This window comes from Clytia hemisphaerica, unplaced genomic scaffold (genome assembly GCF_902728285.1).
Source record: "Clytia hemisphaerica strain Z4C2 unplaced genomic scaffold, Clytia hemisphaerica genome assembly, whole genome shotgun sequence".
Taxonomy (NCBI): domain Eukaryota; kingdom Metazoa; phylum Cnidaria; class Hydrozoa; order Leptothecata; family Clytiidae; genus Clytia; species Clytia hemisphaerica.
The window spans coordinates 1,752,384-1,773,459 of record NW_027103851.1 but is presented as its reverse complement, the minus strand read 5'-3'; the positions used below and the strand labels follow the sequence as shown (position 1 = coordinate 1,773,459).

At 34.2% G+C, this 21,076-nt stretch overlaps 2 protein-coding genes across 2 annotated transcripts in view; both read left to right on the top strand.

The window, feature by feature from the left end:
- The window catches only part of LOC136807743 (androglobin-like), a 100,520-nt gene extending 93,748 nt beyond the window's left edge, over positions 1 to 6,772 (top strand). Inside the window, exons 27-34 of the mRNA XM_067064357.1 lie at positions 236 to 341; positions 699 to 808; positions 1,727 to 1,792; positions 2,123 to 2,221; positions 3,339 to 3,528; positions 4,182 to 4,299; positions 4,928 to 5,108; positions 6,269 to 6,772. Coding sequence (XP_066920458.1) covers positions 236 to 341; positions 699 to 808; positions 1,727 to 1,792; positions 2,123 to 2,221; positions 3,339 to 3,528; positions 4,182 to 4,299; positions 4,928 to 5,108; positions 6,269 to 6,463 — 1,065 coding nt within the window. The 3' untranslated portion in view covers positions 6,464 to 6,772. The remainder of the gene's footprint in view (positions 1 to 235; positions 342 to 698; positions 809 to 1,726; positions 1,793 to 2,122; positions 2,222 to 3,338; positions 3,529 to 4,181; positions 4,300 to 4,927; positions 5,109 to 6,268) is intronic.
- Positions 6,773 to 8,030: 1,258 nt separating this feature from the next.
- Positions 8,031 to 18,847, top strand: LOC136807745 (coadhesin-like). The gene is made up of 8 exons (XM_067064358.1): positions 8,031 to 8,052; positions 8,491 to 8,568; positions 12,154 to 12,265; positions 13,147 to 13,355; positions 14,694 to 14,867; positions 16,295 to 16,453; positions 16,743 to 16,916; positions 18,446 to 18,847. Exons 2-8 carry the CDS (start codon positions 8,508 to 8,510, stop codon positions 18,625 to 18,627), a joined length of 1,071 nt encoding a protein of 356 aa, XP_066920459.1. The 5' UTR covers positions 8,031 to 8,052; positions 8,491 to 8,507; the 3' UTR covers positions 18,628 to 18,847.
- The last annotated feature ends 2,229 nt before the right edge of the window (positions 18,848 to 21,076 follow it).

The following is a 21,076-nucleotide window of genomic DNA, read 5'->3' as shown; positions in this document are numbered from 1 at the left end:
CCGATTTTCGAAAAGAGAAATTTTGGGGTAAATTGGGCCAAAAAGTGCCTAAAAATAGGATCTTCTGGACTTTGTGTGAGATTACTTCATTAGTTTTTTCTAATTTTTGGACTGCTCACTACACTTTCTTACTCTCTTGCTATTTGTTCTATTCAGCATGTTGCTTGTTGATTCCTGTAAAGGATATGTAGTAAACGTATGCCGAAATCTAAACTGAAATTATATCATATTTTAGATTCACAAATATGTTATCCAGGGTTTTGTTTTGAAAGACAGTTGGCCATTGACAAAAAAACAATGGGATTTCATCGAAAATCCGAAGAATTTCGAAGATGAAGATCGTAAGATCAATAGTTTTGTTTTGTCCCTTTGTTTGAACATAATTCAGAATTCCTTAAGTTAAAGAAAAGATCTATTGTCTACGTTGCCAAGAAAGTATACACGAAGAAAAATATTTTCTCCTTGGGGTTGTAAATTGTAAATCTCTAGAAAAGCCCAAAATAAGGTAACTAAACTAGGATGTTTAGAGCAATTCAGCATTTGATAGCTGAAAATATTTTCAAAAATAAATAAACAGGGGGCTCCAAAAATTTTTTCGAAAATTAAGAACGGTATGAGACGTTCGACTAATGGATGAAGATGCCATATATATCTTCACCTTGCCACATAATATTTTCAATTTTCCTCCCTTCCAATAGAATCAGTGGAATCCAAACCTGATAATTCTGGTAAGGGAAGTGCTGGCAAAACTCGTGGTAGTAAAAGTAATTCAAAAGATAAAGGTGTCAGATCACGACCAGAGTCACAAGTAAGTATAATTGTTGTTTTTTTACAGTATGGCTACTCCGAAAAATTCTACAACAGTGACCTTTTAATCAAACTCCACCCTAGTCAGCAAGTAGCTACACAACTTAATCTGAACTAAGAATAAACTATTATGACATGATGGCAATCGCAAATCCTGGTGGTGCACTCAGGCAAAATTGGGTACGGGGACGTAGCGCTCAGGATCCATTTTTAATAGGCTCCGAAGATCTCTGACAAAAAAGAATCTGAATTTAATAAGTTTTTTCAGATGTGTACCTGGCAAAAAGCCAAAATATATGGTTTACAAAAATGTCTATTACAATCGAACCAATAATGATATTTAGATTCTGTTTGAAAATTCTGAAAGATAAAAGGTTCTTCTTTAACATAATTGCCGGTTTTGCTGAATATGAGTAAAATTTTCAAAACTTGATGACGTCATAAATGATGACGTCATCATTTTTAGAATTTTTTTTTTAATTAAAGAAATTTATATTGTCAATACCTATCACGTGTCAAAATTTGAAGATGATTGAATAAATAGTTCAAAAGTTATCAGCACTTTAAATTTTGAGTTTTAAGCGATTTTAGCTGGGCTTTATGTCATGTTTCACAATAAAGTCATAAAACTTGATCTGGACAAGCTATAACCCTAGAATTTTGCACAAATACTCTTAATAAGATTTTGTGAAAAGTCAGAAAGTTTCAAGTCGTTTAAAAAAAGTTTCTCTGAGATATACGCAAAAGAACTCCAGCGTGGTAGATTCTACCCCCCCCCTGAGGCTAATAGGGTAGACAAGAATTTTTTTAGAATCAGCCAATGAAATCAGGGGAATCTAAACAATTTATCCATTCATTACAGGATTTTTTGTTAGAGTATCAATTCACTAAGTTTACATTTTCAAAAAATAATTTTTAGACTCAGAATCTATTCGATATCACACAAGCTCATTGGACGTTGAAAGTTGTGGTGGATTCAAATATGGTATGGAGTATTTTGATGTAGAATATTATACGAGCAAACGCCTTAATTAATCAACAGATATTTTCTAGAATATCTATTGGAAATAATATTTTGTTTCTTCTGAACTCGAATCAGTCTGTAATAATCTTCTACGATCTTGAGGGTAACCCCTTCAGAGATCATCACAATACTATACTCCAAGTGAAGATCTGGAATTCTTTTAATGGTCTCAACAGTGTTTTACATTAAAATTCATCGTCAAAAGTCAGTTAGAATATCTACAGGCTAAAGATCTTGAAGTAACGATTTATCATTTTAACCCAACCCCGTTGATATATCGATTATTTTCAGGAGACTGCGATCACAATCAAACGAGATACGGAGCGTGAAGATGAAATCAAAGCAATCAAAAATGCATGGGAAACACACCAACCAGGGCGAGCCGCCAAGGTTTGTCAAAGAGTTTCTTGATTTACACATTCTTGATTACAGAGGCTTGGCCAGCGAGTACTTAAAAGAAACGGGTGGGTTTAAAAAAACATGTCAAAATCAGTAATTTTAAATTGGTTCTTTCCACATGTTGTCTACTATACATACTAAGGCTTTATTTTCAGGATAATTTTGAGGATGGTGGAGTGAATAGAGTGATTTAGAAAATCCCGCAATTTTGACCCGCAAAGTTGAGAACGGGAAAAGTGGTAATTTACGGTCGTCCTCAGTCAATCAGAATCTAAACCATTCAGATGATAACCGTCTCCATCGCAAAAAAAATACACATACGTAAACTCGCTTTTATTTACAAAAGGTAGTGTCCTAGCTTTAACTGAATGATATATTAGTTCGTGCAATATGAATAGATTTATACTTTCCTTAAAGGGGAACTCAACAAATTTTGGATTTTTTTGTTTCTATCCTGAAATGGTTTGTTTCAACGATAAATTTCAAAATTTCAAGGTTGCAACTCTCCTTTCACTCTAAAAATTTGTTTAAAGAGCTTTTAAAACGAGGCTCCCCTCTACTAAAATGAAATTGTTTATCAAATAAAAAAGACGCACTTTCAGCTGTTTTATGACGTAGCTGCATTCAGAAAGAGGAAGATGCTTATCTTCTCAGGCTAAAAATCAGTGAAGACAGGCCCTTCAGTAGAGGGTTTGTGACTAAGTTTTTGCGTTTCTTGTTGGATTTTTTATTGTTATTCAGCTAAATCACCCACAATTTACCAGGAATACTTTTCTATGTATTTATTTCTTATTTAAAACAGAACTCTGAAAACATACTGTAGTCATAACTGAATTTGTTCTGTTTTCTGAATACTTTGACGTCATAATCCAAAGAGAGGTCGATCTTTTTTAAAAAGAAAGGGGGTTATTTTTTGAACATATTCTTAACTGAAGTTAAGAGAGATTTTTCATGATTTTTATTTGAGAGATCGAACCTATATACTTTCTTTCTCATTTTTATACTTAATATTACCAAAAATCAGGAAGAAAATAAAAATGAAAAATTTGTTGAGTTCCCCTTTAACAAAGGTTACCTTTCAAATCTGTATACTTCCATTACTTAATAGGCTTTACAGTCACGTGCCAAATATTTGGAATCGCACACTGTTGCTAGGGAACCAGAGACAAATGAGACCGAGGCAACTGAAGGGAATGTTGGCGACCTTAACAAAGATAAGGAAACAAAAGAAACTCGTGATCGTGAGTCAATTAAAACTGAGGGCGGTGAAGATAGTAAAAATGAAACGACAGAGATTGGTGAGTACATTTTGCCGAAATAATACCAAAATACCGATAATTTTTTCGTAGAATTCCGACCTACTGGCAAAACAATTCTCAATACCGGTCACAAATGTTCTTTGGAATACCGGAATACCGGAAATTCGACATTTCAGCGCCGGAATATTGGTCATTTTTCCGTCAACTACCGGAATACCAGTCGATCCCGGATTCTCGGAAGCCTGTCTATACAATACGTCTATCAACCCTTAAACTGTCAATGGAAAAACGGCTCGTCACATACCAGGTTTCTTGCCCTTAAGGGAGTTTATGCAGGTTTATGTCGAGTAAATAGGTTTCTTTTGTTGTCGCTATAAAAAATCGGCATAATTAGCGTGTTGTGACAAAATTCTTTTGTTTCAAGCCTGATTATGCGCAAACTTTTAGGACTTATATTTTGGGTACACCTCTCCTATACGAAAAGGTTCAAAAACCCGAAAAAACGTATATTCAGGAGTCTCAAATGAAACTTTTTTTAGCTAAGGAATGATTGTTTATTCGATTCCTATAAATCAACACATAGAACTAGACTCTTGTTTTTCAAATGATGTAAGTAAAAATTTTTGCTCGTTTATCATTCAGACTGACCCCTAACCCCCTCCGTTAACAAATTCGTTTTTTGTTTCTTTTAGAAGTGACTCCTTCAACACCATCCCTCGCCGAAGTTGAGTCATGCACTTTATACAATACGAGACCACCAAAAGATACTGACCCAATACTGAAACAGTTTGATTTGACTCCTTTCCTCAGGTAAAGACAATCTTTCCGTTGCACTCCCGTTGCACTCGCCTCACTCGCCTCACTCGCCTCACTCGTTACACTGACCACCCTGGATTTTCAACCCGATTTTACTGACCACCCTGGATTTTTTTTATTTTCCAGACCACCCTGGACGTCACACCTCCTCAACATAGAGGGGTACAGACTTATTTCTGAAATAGCCCATTTCAACAGTCGTTTCAAAACTATTATAAATTTTCATTTCCGTATAATGAATATGTGCAAAAACGAGGATTGAAAAATTCACCTACATCTTTGAAACAAAATAGAGGGTAGCAACCAGATTGAGATTTAGCTTCGATTGCATCATTGTTCTCGTTCAAATTAGTAATAATAATGTTATTACATTGAGGGAATTTAAGGATTAATACCCCCAAGTTTCATTTTGAAATACTTTGAAATAGCACAAACAAAGTGAGAAGAAGAAGGTTATGGTGTGAAGTGTATAATAAACGTTGTTTTAATAAGAACAAACGAAGAACTTCAACGGCCAAGACATTAAGAAAAAGTTAAGAATATTTTAAAAAATTAAGGACTTCAAAGGCTTCAAAATCTTTGGATAGTCTTGTAACAAAAAGGTGTAACATGGGTTTTTCAGGTCATCAGGAAAACCGGTCCTCCTTGACGCGACCAAAGAAGAAGAGATCAGGGCTGAGTTGGAACAACGTTTTCATAAGTATCACGAATTCCGTGAGAAAGTATTAGCGTTACGTGAAGAAGATCGTGTGTCACGAAATAACGCAAAGGAGCGGCAGATTGAAGTATATGAAGACATGCAGGTAGGTTGACTTTCATCTGCCACATGTTTTTCTTTTTATAAGGAAGTGTATGCCCCTTGGTCAGGCTCGTATATGCTTAAGTTATGCTTATTATATGCTTATGAATCATGCTTATGATTCACCTCGAGCCAATTTTTTAGTGAAATTTCAGAAATTTTGTAAAAATTTGTTCAGATTTTGGGAGCAGTGGAATGGAGGAAACCGTTGATCTATTTTTTACTTATCCTCTACCAAACCTTTTTAAACAGATAAAAATGACAACTGGAAAAATATTTCAGGCTGACACATATGCTTATGTTATGTTTAGGAATTCTGCTATATAAGCGTTATGCTTATAAAAAGAAAAAACATGTATGGCTTTTTTTTCCTTCTCTTTTTTGTACTGTGAAATGCAAGGTCAAAATAGATCTTATCGGAGTTTTTGATTTTTCTAAAAAAGTGATGCATTGTGGGATTGTTTCGGGAGTATTATAATAGAAATCTCTTAGGAATTCCTCGAGGGAATTCTATTGTAATACCCCCGAGACAATCCTACAATGCATCGTTTTTTTGGAAAAATCAAAAACTCCGATAAGGTCTATTGATGATAAACCGTCTGCTTTCGTCAATACCAAATGCTAAAAAAAAGCAAAAATACCGGTAAATATTCTATAAGAGCATCAATATTTTGGAAAGTTAATGCTGTTGTACGTCAACCGGCCTGCAACAATTTCTGCGTGGTTTTTCGAATGCTTCTCTTGATATTGATGAGCCAAACAGTTTACTCTTCGTCCGGCTGATCGAAATTCACGCATTCACGCAAATTTTCCTCGAGTTTCACGCAATAACCTGATTTTTCAGAAAATCGGAAAATTTTTGGGGAAAAATCGGGAAAACTGCACATAATCACGTATTCACGTACAAAATAGCACAGATTCACGCATTCACGCAAAAGTGGATAAAAAAAGTGGATTTTCACGTTCACGCAATTTTTTCAATTCACGCATTCACGCATTTATTTTTCAATTTTCACGTATTCGCGCAACCGAAAATGACAATTCACGCATTCACGCTGGAGGGGTCCCAATAACTTTCTTCTCTTTACGTGTCGCACGATAACAAATCTTGATAAATTTTGTATATAATTTACTTTTCTGCAACAACACAATTATTTTTTTCAGATGGAACTGGACAAGGCACGTGGAACAATTTACAAAGCACGCGAAGCCTATCGTGTTCAGTTTTTACCAAAAAGCACTATTGAAAACCCTCCTGAAGTTGCCGATGTCGAAACAGACAAAAAGAAACGTACTCCGTCACCGAAACGAAAACCGTCAAAAGCCAGTCGAACACCTTCTAAAGCTAAAAAGAAGTAGATTTATCCAATGATTCAAGTAAAGACAGATTATAGATTTGTTTTGTATGGTGGTTGATAAAATAATTTTTATATTTTCCTGAACTATTTGAAATCCTATTAACACTATTCTTACGACTTTTATTAAAAAAATCTGATTGGTTAAATTTTGAGAAAAATTTAACTATTAACCAATATAAGCGACCAGGTCTGATATAATAATTTTTCTCTATTTTCTTAACTCCAGTCGTGTTTTTGGTATTATGAATATATATAATTTTCTTGTAGATAATATTAATATTACGATAAAGATATCAGTTCCAAACTTGTGAAAATATTTTGACTATTTTCTGATCCAAATCCTAATGTATCCTTTTAGTTGAATCAGAGATTATGTTTTTTGTACTCGTTAGAAATCTTTAACCCAGCAATAACTCCCTCTAAAGGCTTGGGGACACGAGAAGTTTTTATCGCGTGGTGCAATGTAACATGCTCCATCCCACCAACCTGAAACGCTTTCTCTCGTGTCTCCACCCCATTTTTTTCTTTCTATCAATAAAAGTGAAATCTAACTTTTGTCCCAGGGATAAAATCAGCGTGTCATTAGGGTATTTCCCTCACTTTTTACCCTATGAAACAAAAAAAGAAACCATGTGACACATTTTTTTTCTTGTGTTGGTGGGATGGAGCATATATTGCATTGCACCAACGCGAATAAAACTTCTCGTGTCCCCAAGCCTTAAATGTTACTCATTTTTTTAATCTAAATTCTTTTTTCTGTTGAGACAATCGTCAAATGTTTTAGTTCTATAAGGTCTTTAAACTCCTCTAAGGTCCTCATTTTATTCTCCATCAATTTCGGTAATGTTTTTCAGTTTCGATTGCTATTTATTTTAAGTTTATAGGCCTTGTAGTGAATGAATGGTTTCTAGAATGCGGGTGTCCCCACGATTACAGGCCCGACGTAAATCAGGGGCAACAAAAAAGTTTTAATAGACTTTTTCAACATTTTCTCAGCGCACTCAATTTTACAATTATAAAGTTTTATCCACTGTTGGAAAGATATTTTAGAGGAGGATAATCCCGGATAATCTTATTAAATAAAAATATGTGAAAAATGAAGATGAAAATGAGGATTTTCATGATGTTAAAAAAAACACTAAATAAAATCTTTAAGAATATTCGAGGTTTTTTTATCTGTGTTTGATTTTTCGTGTCTTTCTTGGATAGAAAAATACAGTTCTTAGAAATAGGGAGAAATGGCTTTGGAATACAACAAAAGGGGACTAAATTTAATTTTCCAGTCTACTTTTAACAATAATATTAAATTTCCAATGGTTAAAGATATTTTTGTCACGACTTCATCTATCGAAATTTAACAGTTCAGTATCAACGTCGAGATAAAAGATATTTTTATAACCACCATGCTTTTAAATTCAAATACAGTTCTGATCACCTTGACTACAAGGTTTTCAACGATGTCCAGTACACGTGTATCATTGTTCAATTATGGCGTGGAAGCATGGTGCGTTTTAAGTCTATTTTAGATTTAGAACACCATCCATTGGAAGTAAACATTTTTCTCTCATTTCAGTTTTGGTGAACGGAAAGGTAGGTCATGAATTATAAGATTTATTATATAAAATCACTTGAGTGCTATCAGAATCATTAAAAAACGAACCAAGGGACCGGGTACGAGTTTGAACTTTTCTTTTTTTGGCTGAATATACAGTAATGTAGAACGGTATTTTTTAGTTTAAAACTCAAAAAGAATCTATCTGAAATGCTTTTTACTACTGTACAAAAGAGAAATGGGTATTAATTCATCTAATGCATCAAGAAATCAAGATTATACAGTTGACTTTCTCTTACTCGATCTTCATGAGACCAAAGATTCGAATTACAGAGAGTAATTTAAACCACTTTTCAGCTAAGGGTGACCATAATTGTTTTGTTCAAATTACAGAGAGATTCGAATAAAAGAGGTTCATGATATTGTAGTGAAATTTAGTAATTAAAATAAAACCTTTTTAATTTTTTTTATTGTAGGAATTGATAAAGTCATCATGATATTTCAATTGTTCATAGCCATTAGTTTGGCATCAGCTTGTTTTGGTGATATTCTTGGTAAGGACATTTTTTTGGACCTTCCTCCGGGTACCCCGGTGGAGGTTCTATAAATTAACCCATGTCCGTTCGTCCGTCCGTCCGTCTGTTACCAGCTTTTCTCAGGATTGGCTCATTAGTTTTTTCTGATTTTTTGCACAATGATGCAAAATCGCAATGCCCAGAACGTGACGGAGCCCGATTTTTAAGAAAAAATTTATTTGGGCAAATTTGGGCCAAAAACTACCTAAAAATAGGGTTTTTTGGACTTTGTGCAAAATCCTGTCATTACTTTTTTCTGATTTTTTGTACAAAGATGGAGGGCAAGATTCTCTAAAGAATGGCTGAAGTGGTTTTTTCCCGGGAAAATTCTTATTCGCCTTTAAAAAAACGGATTTTCGTATTTTTGGGGAAATTCCCTTTAACCAAATAAGAAAATATAGCTTTTCTCAATGTTGACTCGTTATTTTTTTTTGATTTTTTGCACAACGATGCAAAATGGCAATGCCTAAAATGTGTCGGAGCCCGATTTTCGAAAAAAAATATATTTGGGCAAATTTGGACCAAAAACTGCCTAAAAATAGGGTTTTTTGGACTTTGTGCAAAATCCTGTCATTACTTTTTTCTGATTTTTTGTACAAAGATGGAGGGCAAGATTCTCTAAAGAATGGCTGAAGTGGTTTTTCCTGGAAAATTCTTATTCGCCTTAAAAAACGGATTTTCGTATTTTGGGGAAATTCCCTTTAACCAAATAAGAAAATATAGCTTTTCTCAATGTTGACTCGTTATTTTTTTCTGATTTTTTGCACAATGATGCAAAATGGCAATGCCTAAAATGTGTCGGAGCCCGATTTTCGAAAAAAAAAAAAAATATATATTTGGGCAAATTTGGGCCAAAAACTGCTTAAAAATAGGGTTTTTTGGACTTTGACTTTGTGCAAAATCCTGTCATTACTTTTTTCTGATTTTTTGTACAAAGATGGAGGGCAAGATTCTCTAAAGAATGGCTGAAGTGTTTTTTCCCGGAAAATTCTTATTCGCCTTAAAAAACGGATTTTCGTATTTTGGGGAAATTCCCTTTAACCAAATAAGAAAATATAGCTTTTCTCAATGTTGACTCGTTATTTTTTTCAGATTTTTTGCACAATGATGCAAAATGGCAATGCCTAAAATGTGTCGGAGCCCGATTTTCGAAAAAAAATATATTTGGGCAAATTTGGGCCAAAAACTGCCTAAAAATAGGGTTTTTTGGACTTTGTGCAAAATCCTATCATTACTTTTTTCTGATTTTTTGTACAAAGATGGAGGGCAAGATTCTCTAAAGAATTCCTGAAGTGGTTTTTCCTGGAAAATTCTTATTCGCCTTAAAAGATGGATTTTCGTATTTTGGGGAAATTCCCTTTAACCAAATAAGAAAATATAGCTTTTCTCAATGTTGACTCATAATTGTTTTCTGATTTTGTGCACAATGATGCAAAATGGCATTGCCCAAAATGTGAAGGAGCCAGATTTTCAAGGAAATTTTTTTTGGGCAAATTTGGGCCAAAAACAGCTTAAAAGGTTTTTTGGGCCTGAATGGTTTAAGTGATTTTCGTATTTGGGGAAATTCCTTTTTACCATTTTACATTATTCAACACACAAGCTTTATTTTTCCATTCTGAATTTTTGTACAATTATTGTCACTTTTTTCTTATTTTCATCTGATGTTAATCATTAGGTAGGTCCATTCAGCATGTTGCTTGTTTTATTTCATTTTCCATCATAAAAATCGGCTTCCCAAAATAAGATAGGGTTCTGCCGCCTAAAAACAAAATGTTAAAAACAGTTAAACTAATGAAAAGTTCGAATAATAAATAATTTTAGCAAACCTAATTTTGACCAATTTCGTCTATTCTCGCTAATTTCGAAAAAATTAGGCCCCTAAATGGCCTAAATGTATATGCTACAATGTTCAACGCACAAAACATATCATATTATGAAGTGCAATTTTTTTCCCTTTGACGATTTCGCTGTCAATTTTTTTAAGAAGGAAAAACTGTGTCTACCCATGGTTGCAGTGAGGCAATATGTTAGCATGGGAGAGGGAAAAAAGTATAGGACTAAATAAGTTACAGTTTGTACTAATCTTTCCCGAGAGTGTACTAGGGTTGGAGAAGGTAGGGTCCGGACATCTGAAAACTGACTCCTAGAGCGACTAATCATTTAAATAAAAAACGTTCGTATCTTTTGCAGGCTACTTCTTAACTTAATATATGAGAAATGTTATGTTTACCGTTATTACTTTGAATAAACATTTATTGGCTCTTATAGTTTTTTATGAAGGAGGGCAGGCAGCGTTAGTTTGAGGAGGGAGAGGAATACCAGGAAATTTAATATTTCAAAATTCTGGGAATTTATAGAGAATGCCACATAGTGGCGTTTCAAGATATGACATTTTAAACTGGTAAAAACTTTTAGAAATATAAAATTCCTAAATTCTGGAAATTTAGAGAATGTCACATAGTGGCGTTTCCAAATTTGAAAAATGAGATATTTCCATTGTAGTAGGGGGAAATTTGTAAAATCGCTCGATTTTTTTAGTCAAAGCACTTGTTATACATTTTTGGAAAGCTAAGGGGTAGGGGAATCAAAATAACTTGGGTGCCAATTTTCTTTCGGACACTTTGGTGTGATTTTCGGACAAATACGACGGTCTCAGGCAAAAATCATAGAGTGAAAAATTAATGAAAATTTTAGCTTGAGAAAACGGAGACCTGTTGTATATTTTTGGAAAGCTCTCAAAAAATTAAGATTAGTGATATATTGCGAGCATAGGTGATTTCAGTACCTAACTCGAGATATTGAGCTTCCGAAAGCGCAAAAACTGGACAAAACAGCTGTTTCTGGCTGAAAAACACTGAAAAACACTGTTTTTAAGGATTAATATCTCGAGTTAGGTAAAGAAATCACCTATACTCGCAATATATCACTAATCTTAATTTTCTGAGAGCTTTCCAAAAATATACAACAGGTCTCCGTTTTCTCAAGCTGAAATTTTCATTAATTTTTCACCCTATGATTTTTGCCTGAGACCGTCGTATTTGTCCGAAAATCACACCAAAGTGTCCGAAAAAAAATTGGCACCCAAGTTATTTTGATTCCCCTACCCCTTAGCTTTCCAAAAATGTATAACAAGTGCTTTGACTAAAAAAGTCGAGCGACCTCAAAAAAACGAACAAATTTCCCCCTACTATTGCTCCGGAAAGTTCTTAAAATATGACATTTCCAGTTTTTTTTTGGTATTTCCAATGTACTGGAAATCCTGTCTTTTCGAAGTACATTAAAAGAAAGTTTGGCGAGAATTTTATTTGGTGGATGGCTGAAAAAGTTATTTTCTTAGGAAATTTAATTTGGCGAATGACGGATTTTTAAATCTGAAATCAGGGTAAAAACATTGATATCGGGCGTTGTGAATTGTGAAAAATCGGACATTAAAAGAAAAGAATTAAATTTGGCAGGAATTTTATTTGGTGGATGGCCGAAAAACTTTAATTTAGCGGATTTCAAATTTTCTTCCGGCCATAATTTCCTTCCTTTAATTTAATCTCTATCTCCAATGCTCTTTAGACTGTGGTAATGGTTCCAAACTATATCGTGAAGGATGTTTCACCGTGAATGGCAATGCAAAGAAACAGTTGGTCATGAGAAGTCCAATCTATGTAGTTGGATCAGTCACGAAGTAAATTCTATTTGTTTCTTTGAATTTCGTCCGACATGCTTTGGTTCACAATTTTCAAACTACTCAAAATCAGGGTATCCTAAAGATAATCCTAAAGAAATTAATATTCCTATATAATAAAGCTTAGTTTTTGACGGCTAAAAATTGATATATCGTGTGTCCAAACGTAAATTCATCATATTTTGAAGGTATGTATTGATTCACCAGGCTATAGTTTAGATTTCCCAGCTTACCTTAAATATCACAGCAACGTTTATAGATTATAAGTAGTCTTACTGGCGAATCAAAAATTAACTCCGGCGAATTCTAAATTCTTGGCTGGCGAATCGTATTTTTCTCGTATCTTAAAAGGGCGAAATATTCTGCTCATCGGGCCTACTCTCGGGTACCTAATAGCCAGGGGGTTGGAATAAGCGGGGAGGGGGTTGTCACAAAACTTAATAAGCGGGAAGGGTTGGAATAAAAAATAAACGCTAATACAGCAGAGAATAAGGGCAAAAGAGGGAACTTTCAAAAACATTTTCCCATAAATTAATAAGCAGGGGGTTGGAATAAGAATGTCCTGGGTGGAAAAATTTCGAAAAATAAATTAGCGGGGGGGGGGGGGCAGCTATTAGGTACTCGAGAGTGAATGAGCTTTAACAAAAGGTTGAGCGCCTTCTGTATAAACTAATTGCTCTAGTATTCAAGGCAATAAAAGTTCACTTTTGGTTCTCCAAAGTGATTTTTTTATTAGATTTTTTAATGTTTCATTTTTGTTTACGCAAAGCTCCAGGTAGGTGCCCAGTCACAGCATATCCACAATCCACAGATCGTTAAAGGAATAATTGGATAGTTGGTGGTCCTGAGTAATTTCATTATGTTTTGTTTTTCATTTCTAGATTGGTTTGTGACTGTGCAGCAAAAGCTAAAGGAAAAGCCATTTTTTTAACCAACTTTGAGGAATGTTATAAAACAAAAATTGGAAGCAGTGCAGTGTTAGGTGGTCAGGCAACTGACGACAAATGTATTAACTCCTACTATACAAGTTGTCAAAATGGCCAAGACTGTATCGGTGTTGCAGGTTATGTGTTCGCTTACAAAGTTCCAGGTAGGTGTCCAGTAACGTTAAAGGAATAATCGGATGGCGTACTGTTGAAAGCTTCTGTAGTACACCCCTGTCTCACAGCCCCGGTGGAACTTCTTTCCTCAGTGTGAATAAAAACTGCTATCGAAATCCCAATGGGGAGAGAAAGTCTATTGTTCCAAGATTAAAAAATCCAATGGGGATGGTTTTGGAGTGCAATTAGACTTTGAATTTCTAATGGGGATGAAGTCAAAATAAATATCCCAGTGGGGTGGAAATTTCAGGGTATTTTCCCACCGGGGACAACATTTTAATTTCCCAGTGGGGCTGGGGTCCCCAGTGGGTCTGTTGTCGTCAAGAGTAAAACTTCCTTTTTTTCTTTAACTTTGCAATTGACCTCTCTAAAGTCTATTCACGATAAGTGTGCACTCTTTTTTCTTTTACCTATAACTTTTGAAGGAATTCTTCAATCTTAATAAATTTGGTATCATTGGAAAGATATCAGTGAGTGGAACAATTTGAAATAAAGAAATCTTTAAAAAATTCTAAAAATGAAGATGAAAATGAAGAAGAAAAAAATAAAGATCTTTTAGAAAAGTGCTATAACTATCATTTTCACTGAAGTGAATCCTTGATCATCGAACGTTATCACTGTGAAAAAAATTCTCAAAATAATCATTTTGTCAAAAGATATCAAACAAAGTTATAAGCAGATTGACGTCTAAAAATGCTGTTTTCTGCTGTTTTCTGCTGTTTTTTGGGGTCAATCACTTATTAACTTTGTATCATAACTTTATATTGAATGAATATTTTAGTGAAATTTCGTCTTCACACTGATTACCTCCTAAGATCAAAGAATCTCTCCAGTGAAAATGAAAGTCATAGCCTTCTTCTTCATTTTCATCTTCGTTTTTAGAATTTTTTCATAGATTTTTTTATTTCAAATTGTTTCACTCACTGATATCTTTTCAACGATACCAAATTTATAAAGATTGAAGAACTCCTTCAAAAGTTATAGGTAAAAGAAAAAAGAGTGCACACTTATCGTGAATATTTTTTTAATTCGACGTTTTTCTATTTGTTATACGCTCATACGCTCCATTATTTGATATTGAAAGTCACCGTTAACAAGAAATTCTCATAAACGACGCTCAACTATTTAATACGCCCCCTCCCAGCTGGCACACAACGTTCTTTCAACGTCAATCTGATGTTCACAACGTCCATCTAACGTTAGATGAACGTTGAGACAACGTTGTGTGTCATCTGGGCTTATAGTTCTGCTGAAACCATTTTGAGGATTTTTTTAGAAAATAGAACAACCTAAAATTTCTTTAAAAAATACATTCGCGTTGCTTTTAGTTGATGGAGGATGGAGCTCTTGGTCAACATTTGGACCTTGTAGCCGCCGCTGTGGTCCAGGGCGCCGAAGGTCCACAAGAAGATGCTTTAATCCAGAACCTAAATACGGTGGAAAGCAATGTTCAGGATCAAGTGTCAGATATAGCCTTTGCAATAACGGAGCTTGTATTCCAGGTATTCTTTCAGAAATTCTTTAAAATATGTAGTAAATGATGATATTTTGTTGATGCGATGCTTTTATCCATCAATAGAGTGATTAACCAACCGAAGTCAGAAGCGTGATATCATAGTTGAAGTAGTGAAAATTATTGTTTCAACACTGACAGTTTCATGTCTTATTCAAACATTCCTGAGAATAACTTTCGGGATAAGATACAAAAATAAATTCAAATAGGGTCTCTCGCTTAACAGGACCCTTTTTGAACGCGGTCTTGTATTTGTACGGTACAATATAAAATACAGCATTTATGTATGCGTTTTTATATCTCAAGCAGACGACGACATTGAGAAAAGTTACCAAAATCTGATTAAAAGTAAAGTCTGTCTCAATATAGTTTGCAGTGGAGACAAAAAATGATGTTACTTTTGATAGAGTTCGAATTAAAAAACAGTATTGTGCTCGCTTGAAAGATAATCCAGAGTGGAATATTTGCAAAAAAGAAAAATCTTTAGAAAATGGAAAAAAGAAGATGAAAAAAGAAGAATAATAAAATCAACTTCCTATAGATTAATGATATGATCTTCATTTTTATATCAGAGGTTCTTCAATCTTAGAACGTCATAAATGGGAAAGAAATCAAAGAATATTTGTTTAGTCAAAAAATACAACTTAAAACTTTGCTTTGGTCGAAGGGCACTTTTTTGTTGTTTTTAGGTGGTTTTCGAAAAGTTAAGATCAATCTATCTTTGATCTAGTCTAGCTTGGAAAGCTTGCGAAAGCTTGTAATAAGTTAAACAAGATAGGGCACTCTAATTTGTTTAACGTTCTCAAACTTCAAACTTTTAGAAGTCTTGTCGAGCCCATTCTTCTTTATGGCTCAGAGACTTGGACTATGACAAAAACCATGGTGAAGAGCCTGGTGGCTGTTATACAAACCTTTTGAAAATAATACAGAATCTTGATTGGCGCGACCACCCAACCCTTCACGAGATCTATCATGGACTCCCAAAAATTCCTTCTGTCTTGACAAGCAGCGTGCTCTCTTTCTCAGGTCAATGTTTCTGTGCACAAAACGAAATTGTATCTGAAATCCTACTTCTGTGTCCTGCTGGCCCTGGGCGCTCGAGAAAGCATAAATTTCTTAATATTTTGAAACGAAAAACAGGAATAGAGATTTAGGAACTGAGTACTGCAATGGCTGATCGCAAACTGTGGATTGAGGGTTATTGTTTGTTTCCGACTTAGGTGATGATGAGGAGGATGCGTTTTTAGCCAATCAGATTGCTCATATTTCTCATGTTGACGATAAAGGATGGAATATTCAAAACGTTGTACTTGTCTTTGTCTTTTGGTGTTTTTTTGAAAATTTATACCCCTGTCTTTGTGCCAAATACCCAGATTGTTTTCAAAATAAAAATATACCACCTTTCTTTCTTTTTAGATTTAAGAAACCAAGGACAAAATTGTTGGAAAAAACCTACCTATTTCTGTGGTAAAAAAGGTCTTTGCAGTCGAAAAGGATGGGGTCGATGGCAAGACGCTGCATTCCCCTGCGTTAATAGGCACTGTTGTACTGAGCCAGCTCTTGTTAAGAACCTAGGTAAGATTAATTTTTCATTGACCTTAAAACTATTAGGAGTTTTAAGAATTTTGCAGAAATTTAGATATTCCCTTCATTTAAAAACAGGGAATATAATAGCTAGTCAGTGGACACAAGCCGTCGAATTTGATTGGTCTAGAAAAAAGTTATTTTATAAAAGTTGAAGTTACCTGCAAAAATAATATGTAATCCAAAAGAAGGTCCTGTTAACTTGCATGAGAAATGAGGCGCCAAAATTCTGCATCTTTACACTACAGTTCTGTATTTTCATAACAAAATTTCATTTAAGGTTCAAATTGCTGGTCGAAGTGTGGTAGAAAGGGCGGTTACTGTCCTGGGTTTTGTGGCGTGAACGGGCGTTGTTGTCGAAGAGGATGGAATGATGCTGGGTGCGCAGGAATGGCCACACCGTGCAATGGGAAGCATTGTTGTACAACTAAAAGACGAGATGTCCAAAATAGCGGTTGGTTCATAGTGTATTTACACCAATCTTTGTACATGGTGTCCCGAAAAAAAGTTACGTGTTCGAATATGATTCTGACTAGAAGGTTGTTGCGTGTGTTTAACAAAATGCAAGAAAATGTATACCACCGCAATAATTGTTTTTACAATAGTCATTATGATAAAAAAGAATTAACTTTTTTTACAATTTTCATGACGTTAAAGTTATTGAGAATTGTTTTTTGTAAAAGTTATTCATAAAAGATGTCTCATGTCACTTAATATGACACAGAGAGAAACGTTGATAAAAATAACAAATTCAGTGAAACACCACACACAAGAACTTTCTTTCTATAGAAGTTGTACGACTCGATACTTTTTTTTGGGACACCCTGTAGAAGATTTTAGTTTTTTATCTTTGAAACTGTCGGTGTAGATTTAGCATAATACAGTTGAAACTTGAATTTCAAGGGAAATTTTATTTTTGCCACTGGAGGAGGCCTAAAGCTTCTGAAGATTGCATTCATAGCTTCACGCATAAGGAAGTTGGGCAAACATCTCATAATTTTGCGCGCGTTTTTCAGTATTTTAATTCCGCTTCCGTAGCATTCTTATCTTGCGGTCTCTCTATTGTTTTATCATCATCAAAAAGACTTTTCCGGAGTTATTTTGATCTGATTACTCATTTTGAAATATCAGTTTGTCTTTTTCTTATCCCTGGAGAGTTAAATGAATCTAATGAAATTCCCTTTTCTGGGAAATTCCCTTTTTATACCACAATTAGTTATTAAGCGCTCTTCATAGGTTAAAAATATTACTCTACTCAAAGTATTATGTTGTAACAGTTATGTTGCTAAACGTGTACATTAGTAAAATATATGAAACATATAAAACATATGAAGAGCAGTATCTTCAGATATATACGCTTTTTATAGGAAAAACCAGTAAGTCATATGATTCTAGCAGGGCTGCTCTTAAATTTATATGAGTTTATCAGCCTTAAATGTCAATATTAATTAAAATGAAAATATGTACTTCTCAGTAATTTCTGAAATCTGAGGTTCAGATTCTTCTTAATTTGTTTTTAGGTTTTGGCCATATTTCAGCCTCGTATTTTTATGAAATTGTTCTTATAAAAAGCGTGTAAGACAAGGTACGGATGTCGCTCTAAGTAGACTGTAAATCACTCCCTTAACACATTTGTTAGCATTTGAAAGAAATTTGTCTCAGATGAGAGGTCACTCTTAACAAAAATTACTGTAGGGCTATGATCATTTCCTTTTGACCGCAAATTCAACTCTATGTGTTCGTTTTGCTGCGTTGGCACCTCAATGAAAGTTATGGCTAGTCATAAAGTAAGGGAGCCTAATGAATAGTAGAGTATCGTTTTTAAAAGTTTCTTAATTAAAACTATTATGGAATAGTAGAACATCGAATGAGAGAGCGTCAAATGTATTCCTGAAAAGTGGTTCTAAAAAAGCTCTAATAACTTAAAGGATATTTAGAACCAGAAATTCAAATTCATTTTCCCATTCCTGGTTTCTCATACAGGTAAAAATTGCTGGTGGAAATGTAACAAGAAAGATGGAGAATGTTCTACAGGTTTTTGCGGTAAAGACGGAGTTTGTTGTCGACGTGGTTGGGATACTTACAGATGTATCCGGACTACTGGTGCATGCAGACACAAACATTGCTGTGTCGGTACAGCGGCTATGGGAATCCAAAAACCTTGAGCCCGTCCTTGATCGAGTCTCTGAAATTGGATTACAAATGGTTACCTAAGGAAAATGATCATATTACGTTGTGAAAACGTATCAGTTCTAAATTATAATAAACATCATTTTTTGATTTTGGGTAGTATATAAATAGTAGTATAATAATAGATTTTTGTAGTTCATATGGAAGTTGTACAACTTTCGAATATAGACTAAATAGATGCTGAGAAAATGTCATAAAACTAAAGTGTCCTGATACTTTTTAGACAGACTTTAACTACAATCGGTGCTGAAATATTTGGCACAAAAGGGGAGTTATCTCGAAACTTTAAAACCGCAAATGATATTTAAGTACCGTGAAAAGCACAGACCGAAATCAACCTGTACCGACCAATCGAGATTCTATTTAGCACGTTTTTCAGCCTTTTCTGAAAGTAACTTTTCTATTCAACTGAGCATAACTTTTGATCTAATGAATCGAATTTAATAAATGACCCATCGAAATTCAAATCTATCTTTTTTCTTTCCAATGAAATAGGAATGGTTCTTTTAAAATTTTTAGATTTCGAGAAAATTCGTTTCAAAGAGAGAAACTCTTTTGTGGCGCGCCCGGTAGGTCAAGCATTTTCGTTAAAATATCTAGCTTAGAACAATAAATATTGAAATGGACTATTTTCCCCATTTTCTTTGTTCATTAGGAGTATAAAAATACCATATCATCATAATTTAATTGCAATAGATTTTGATTTAGAAAGGATCTATTTGAAAAAATGTCTCAATTCGGGTAGTATCCAATCAACTTCAATTCAGATTTTCGTTGGAAAAATTTTCGAGGTTTACTACATTCTCGGGGTCAGGTGATGTACATAGCTTTTACATTTATTTTATTTTTCAGAAACGCTATAGTTTATTCGTACGATTCAATAGAATCCTTCTATCATGAGAGAACTAAAAACTTTCAAACAATGTCATAGCAGATCAATTACTGTCATGAAAATCGTTTAAGGGCTCTGGACAATTTTTCGATTTTACACCAACTTAAATCGCAATTTCTGCATTTTAAAAAGATTAATGTATAACTTTTTATGTGTCCTGTTAAACCTACCTTTCTAAAATTTAAAAATCGAAATATTGAAATGAAAAAATTAAATGAAGAAGAAAACGAAGAGCTTTTCGAAGAAGAGTATTTCACCTTTCAAAGCCCTAATCTCGGTAAAAATCAAACATTTTGGAATTTTTTTTGGTTCAGGTGTTCTTTTTAAAATCTCCAAAAAACCTCATTTTTGGCAATTTTCTCCACTAAATTTCCATACGAAAACAGCTATAACTTGGGATGTAGCCAAATAGAAGATTTTTCCGAAAAAATCTAAATAAAGGAATTATTTGTCATTAATTTAAAAAAAGTTTGAAACAATAAAATGATTTCCCCAAGGAGATTAGGCTTTTTTTTTTGTGAAAAGTATATAAATAGCGTTGTTATGACGTATTACTAAGGTCCATGCCACACTTATTCCTTAATTACTTATGATGTAATTACTTAAATTCATTTTTTCAAAAGCAGTTTGTTCTTAAACATGTCAAAGAAGCGAAAACAAGGTTTTATCTTTAAATTCTGAAATTAATTTTTCACTATGACCAGAGCCCTTAATTGCCCGCTTCAAAAATTTCAGATTCAGAAAATAATCCTCCAAAGATTTACGCACATTTAAATTTACCAGTATCAACTTGATTCTAAAAACCTTTTGTTAACCGTTTCCAGGCTATAACAGATGTGAATGTCAAACTAGTTGTTGAAGAATCATCAAATTAGATTTTTTTTTCAAATTGCTAGCGAATTTTACCCCATTTTGAGCTTTCAGCCTTTCCACTTTTACGCTTGCTTTTATCAGAATTTATAAATTTTAATCCACGCCAATAGATAAATCAATCAATCTCAAAACATGGATCTATATGAACAGTCTGAGTTTGCTATCAAAATAGGAATATTTGGGAGGGGGTTTCATGGTTGGCGGAGGAGCGGAATTGGCCCTTTTTTTCGGACGAAGTGGCGGAATTTGGCAAAAAGTTAGACGGAATTACGGAAATCAGGTTCTCCGACGGAGACGGAAAATTAGACAATTTTAGTGTGGAAGAACGAAATTTAGCATAAAGTTTTGTGGAATTTCGGAATTGACAAAAATTATTCAAAATCCACGGAATTTTTGACAAAAATCTTGAATTTCAAAGGAATTTTCGTTGGCGGAATTTCGGTTCAATTTTTGACTGTTGGTCAGAAATTGGAGAAAAAATTGGCGGTATTGCGGAATTGGGTATCCCCTGAACCCTCCCCTATTTGTGGACGACTTGGGCCCGCATTGAAATATTTCGAAACAGTTAAGTAAATTCTTGATCTTGTGCTAAAACTGAAATTTAACGACCTGTTTCATCTCGTTGCAATTAGCCTCCGTCTCAGAACGGCGCGGTCAGA

Bases quoted from the DNA above. Each gene is read 5' to 3' on its own strand.
- LOC136807745 (XM_067064358.1), top strand. From the start codon at position 8,508: ATGATATTTCAATTGTTCATAGCCATTAGTTTGGCATCAGCTTGTTTT. The intron at 8,569-12,153 runs GTAAGGACATTT...AATGCTCTTTAG, and splicing joins TTGTTTTGGTGATATTCTTG to ACTGTGGTAATGGTTCCAAA. The intron at 13,356-14,693 runs GTAGGTGTCCAG...CGTTGCTTTTAG, and splicing joins GTTCGCTTACAAAGTTCCAG to TTGATGGAGGATGGAGCTCT.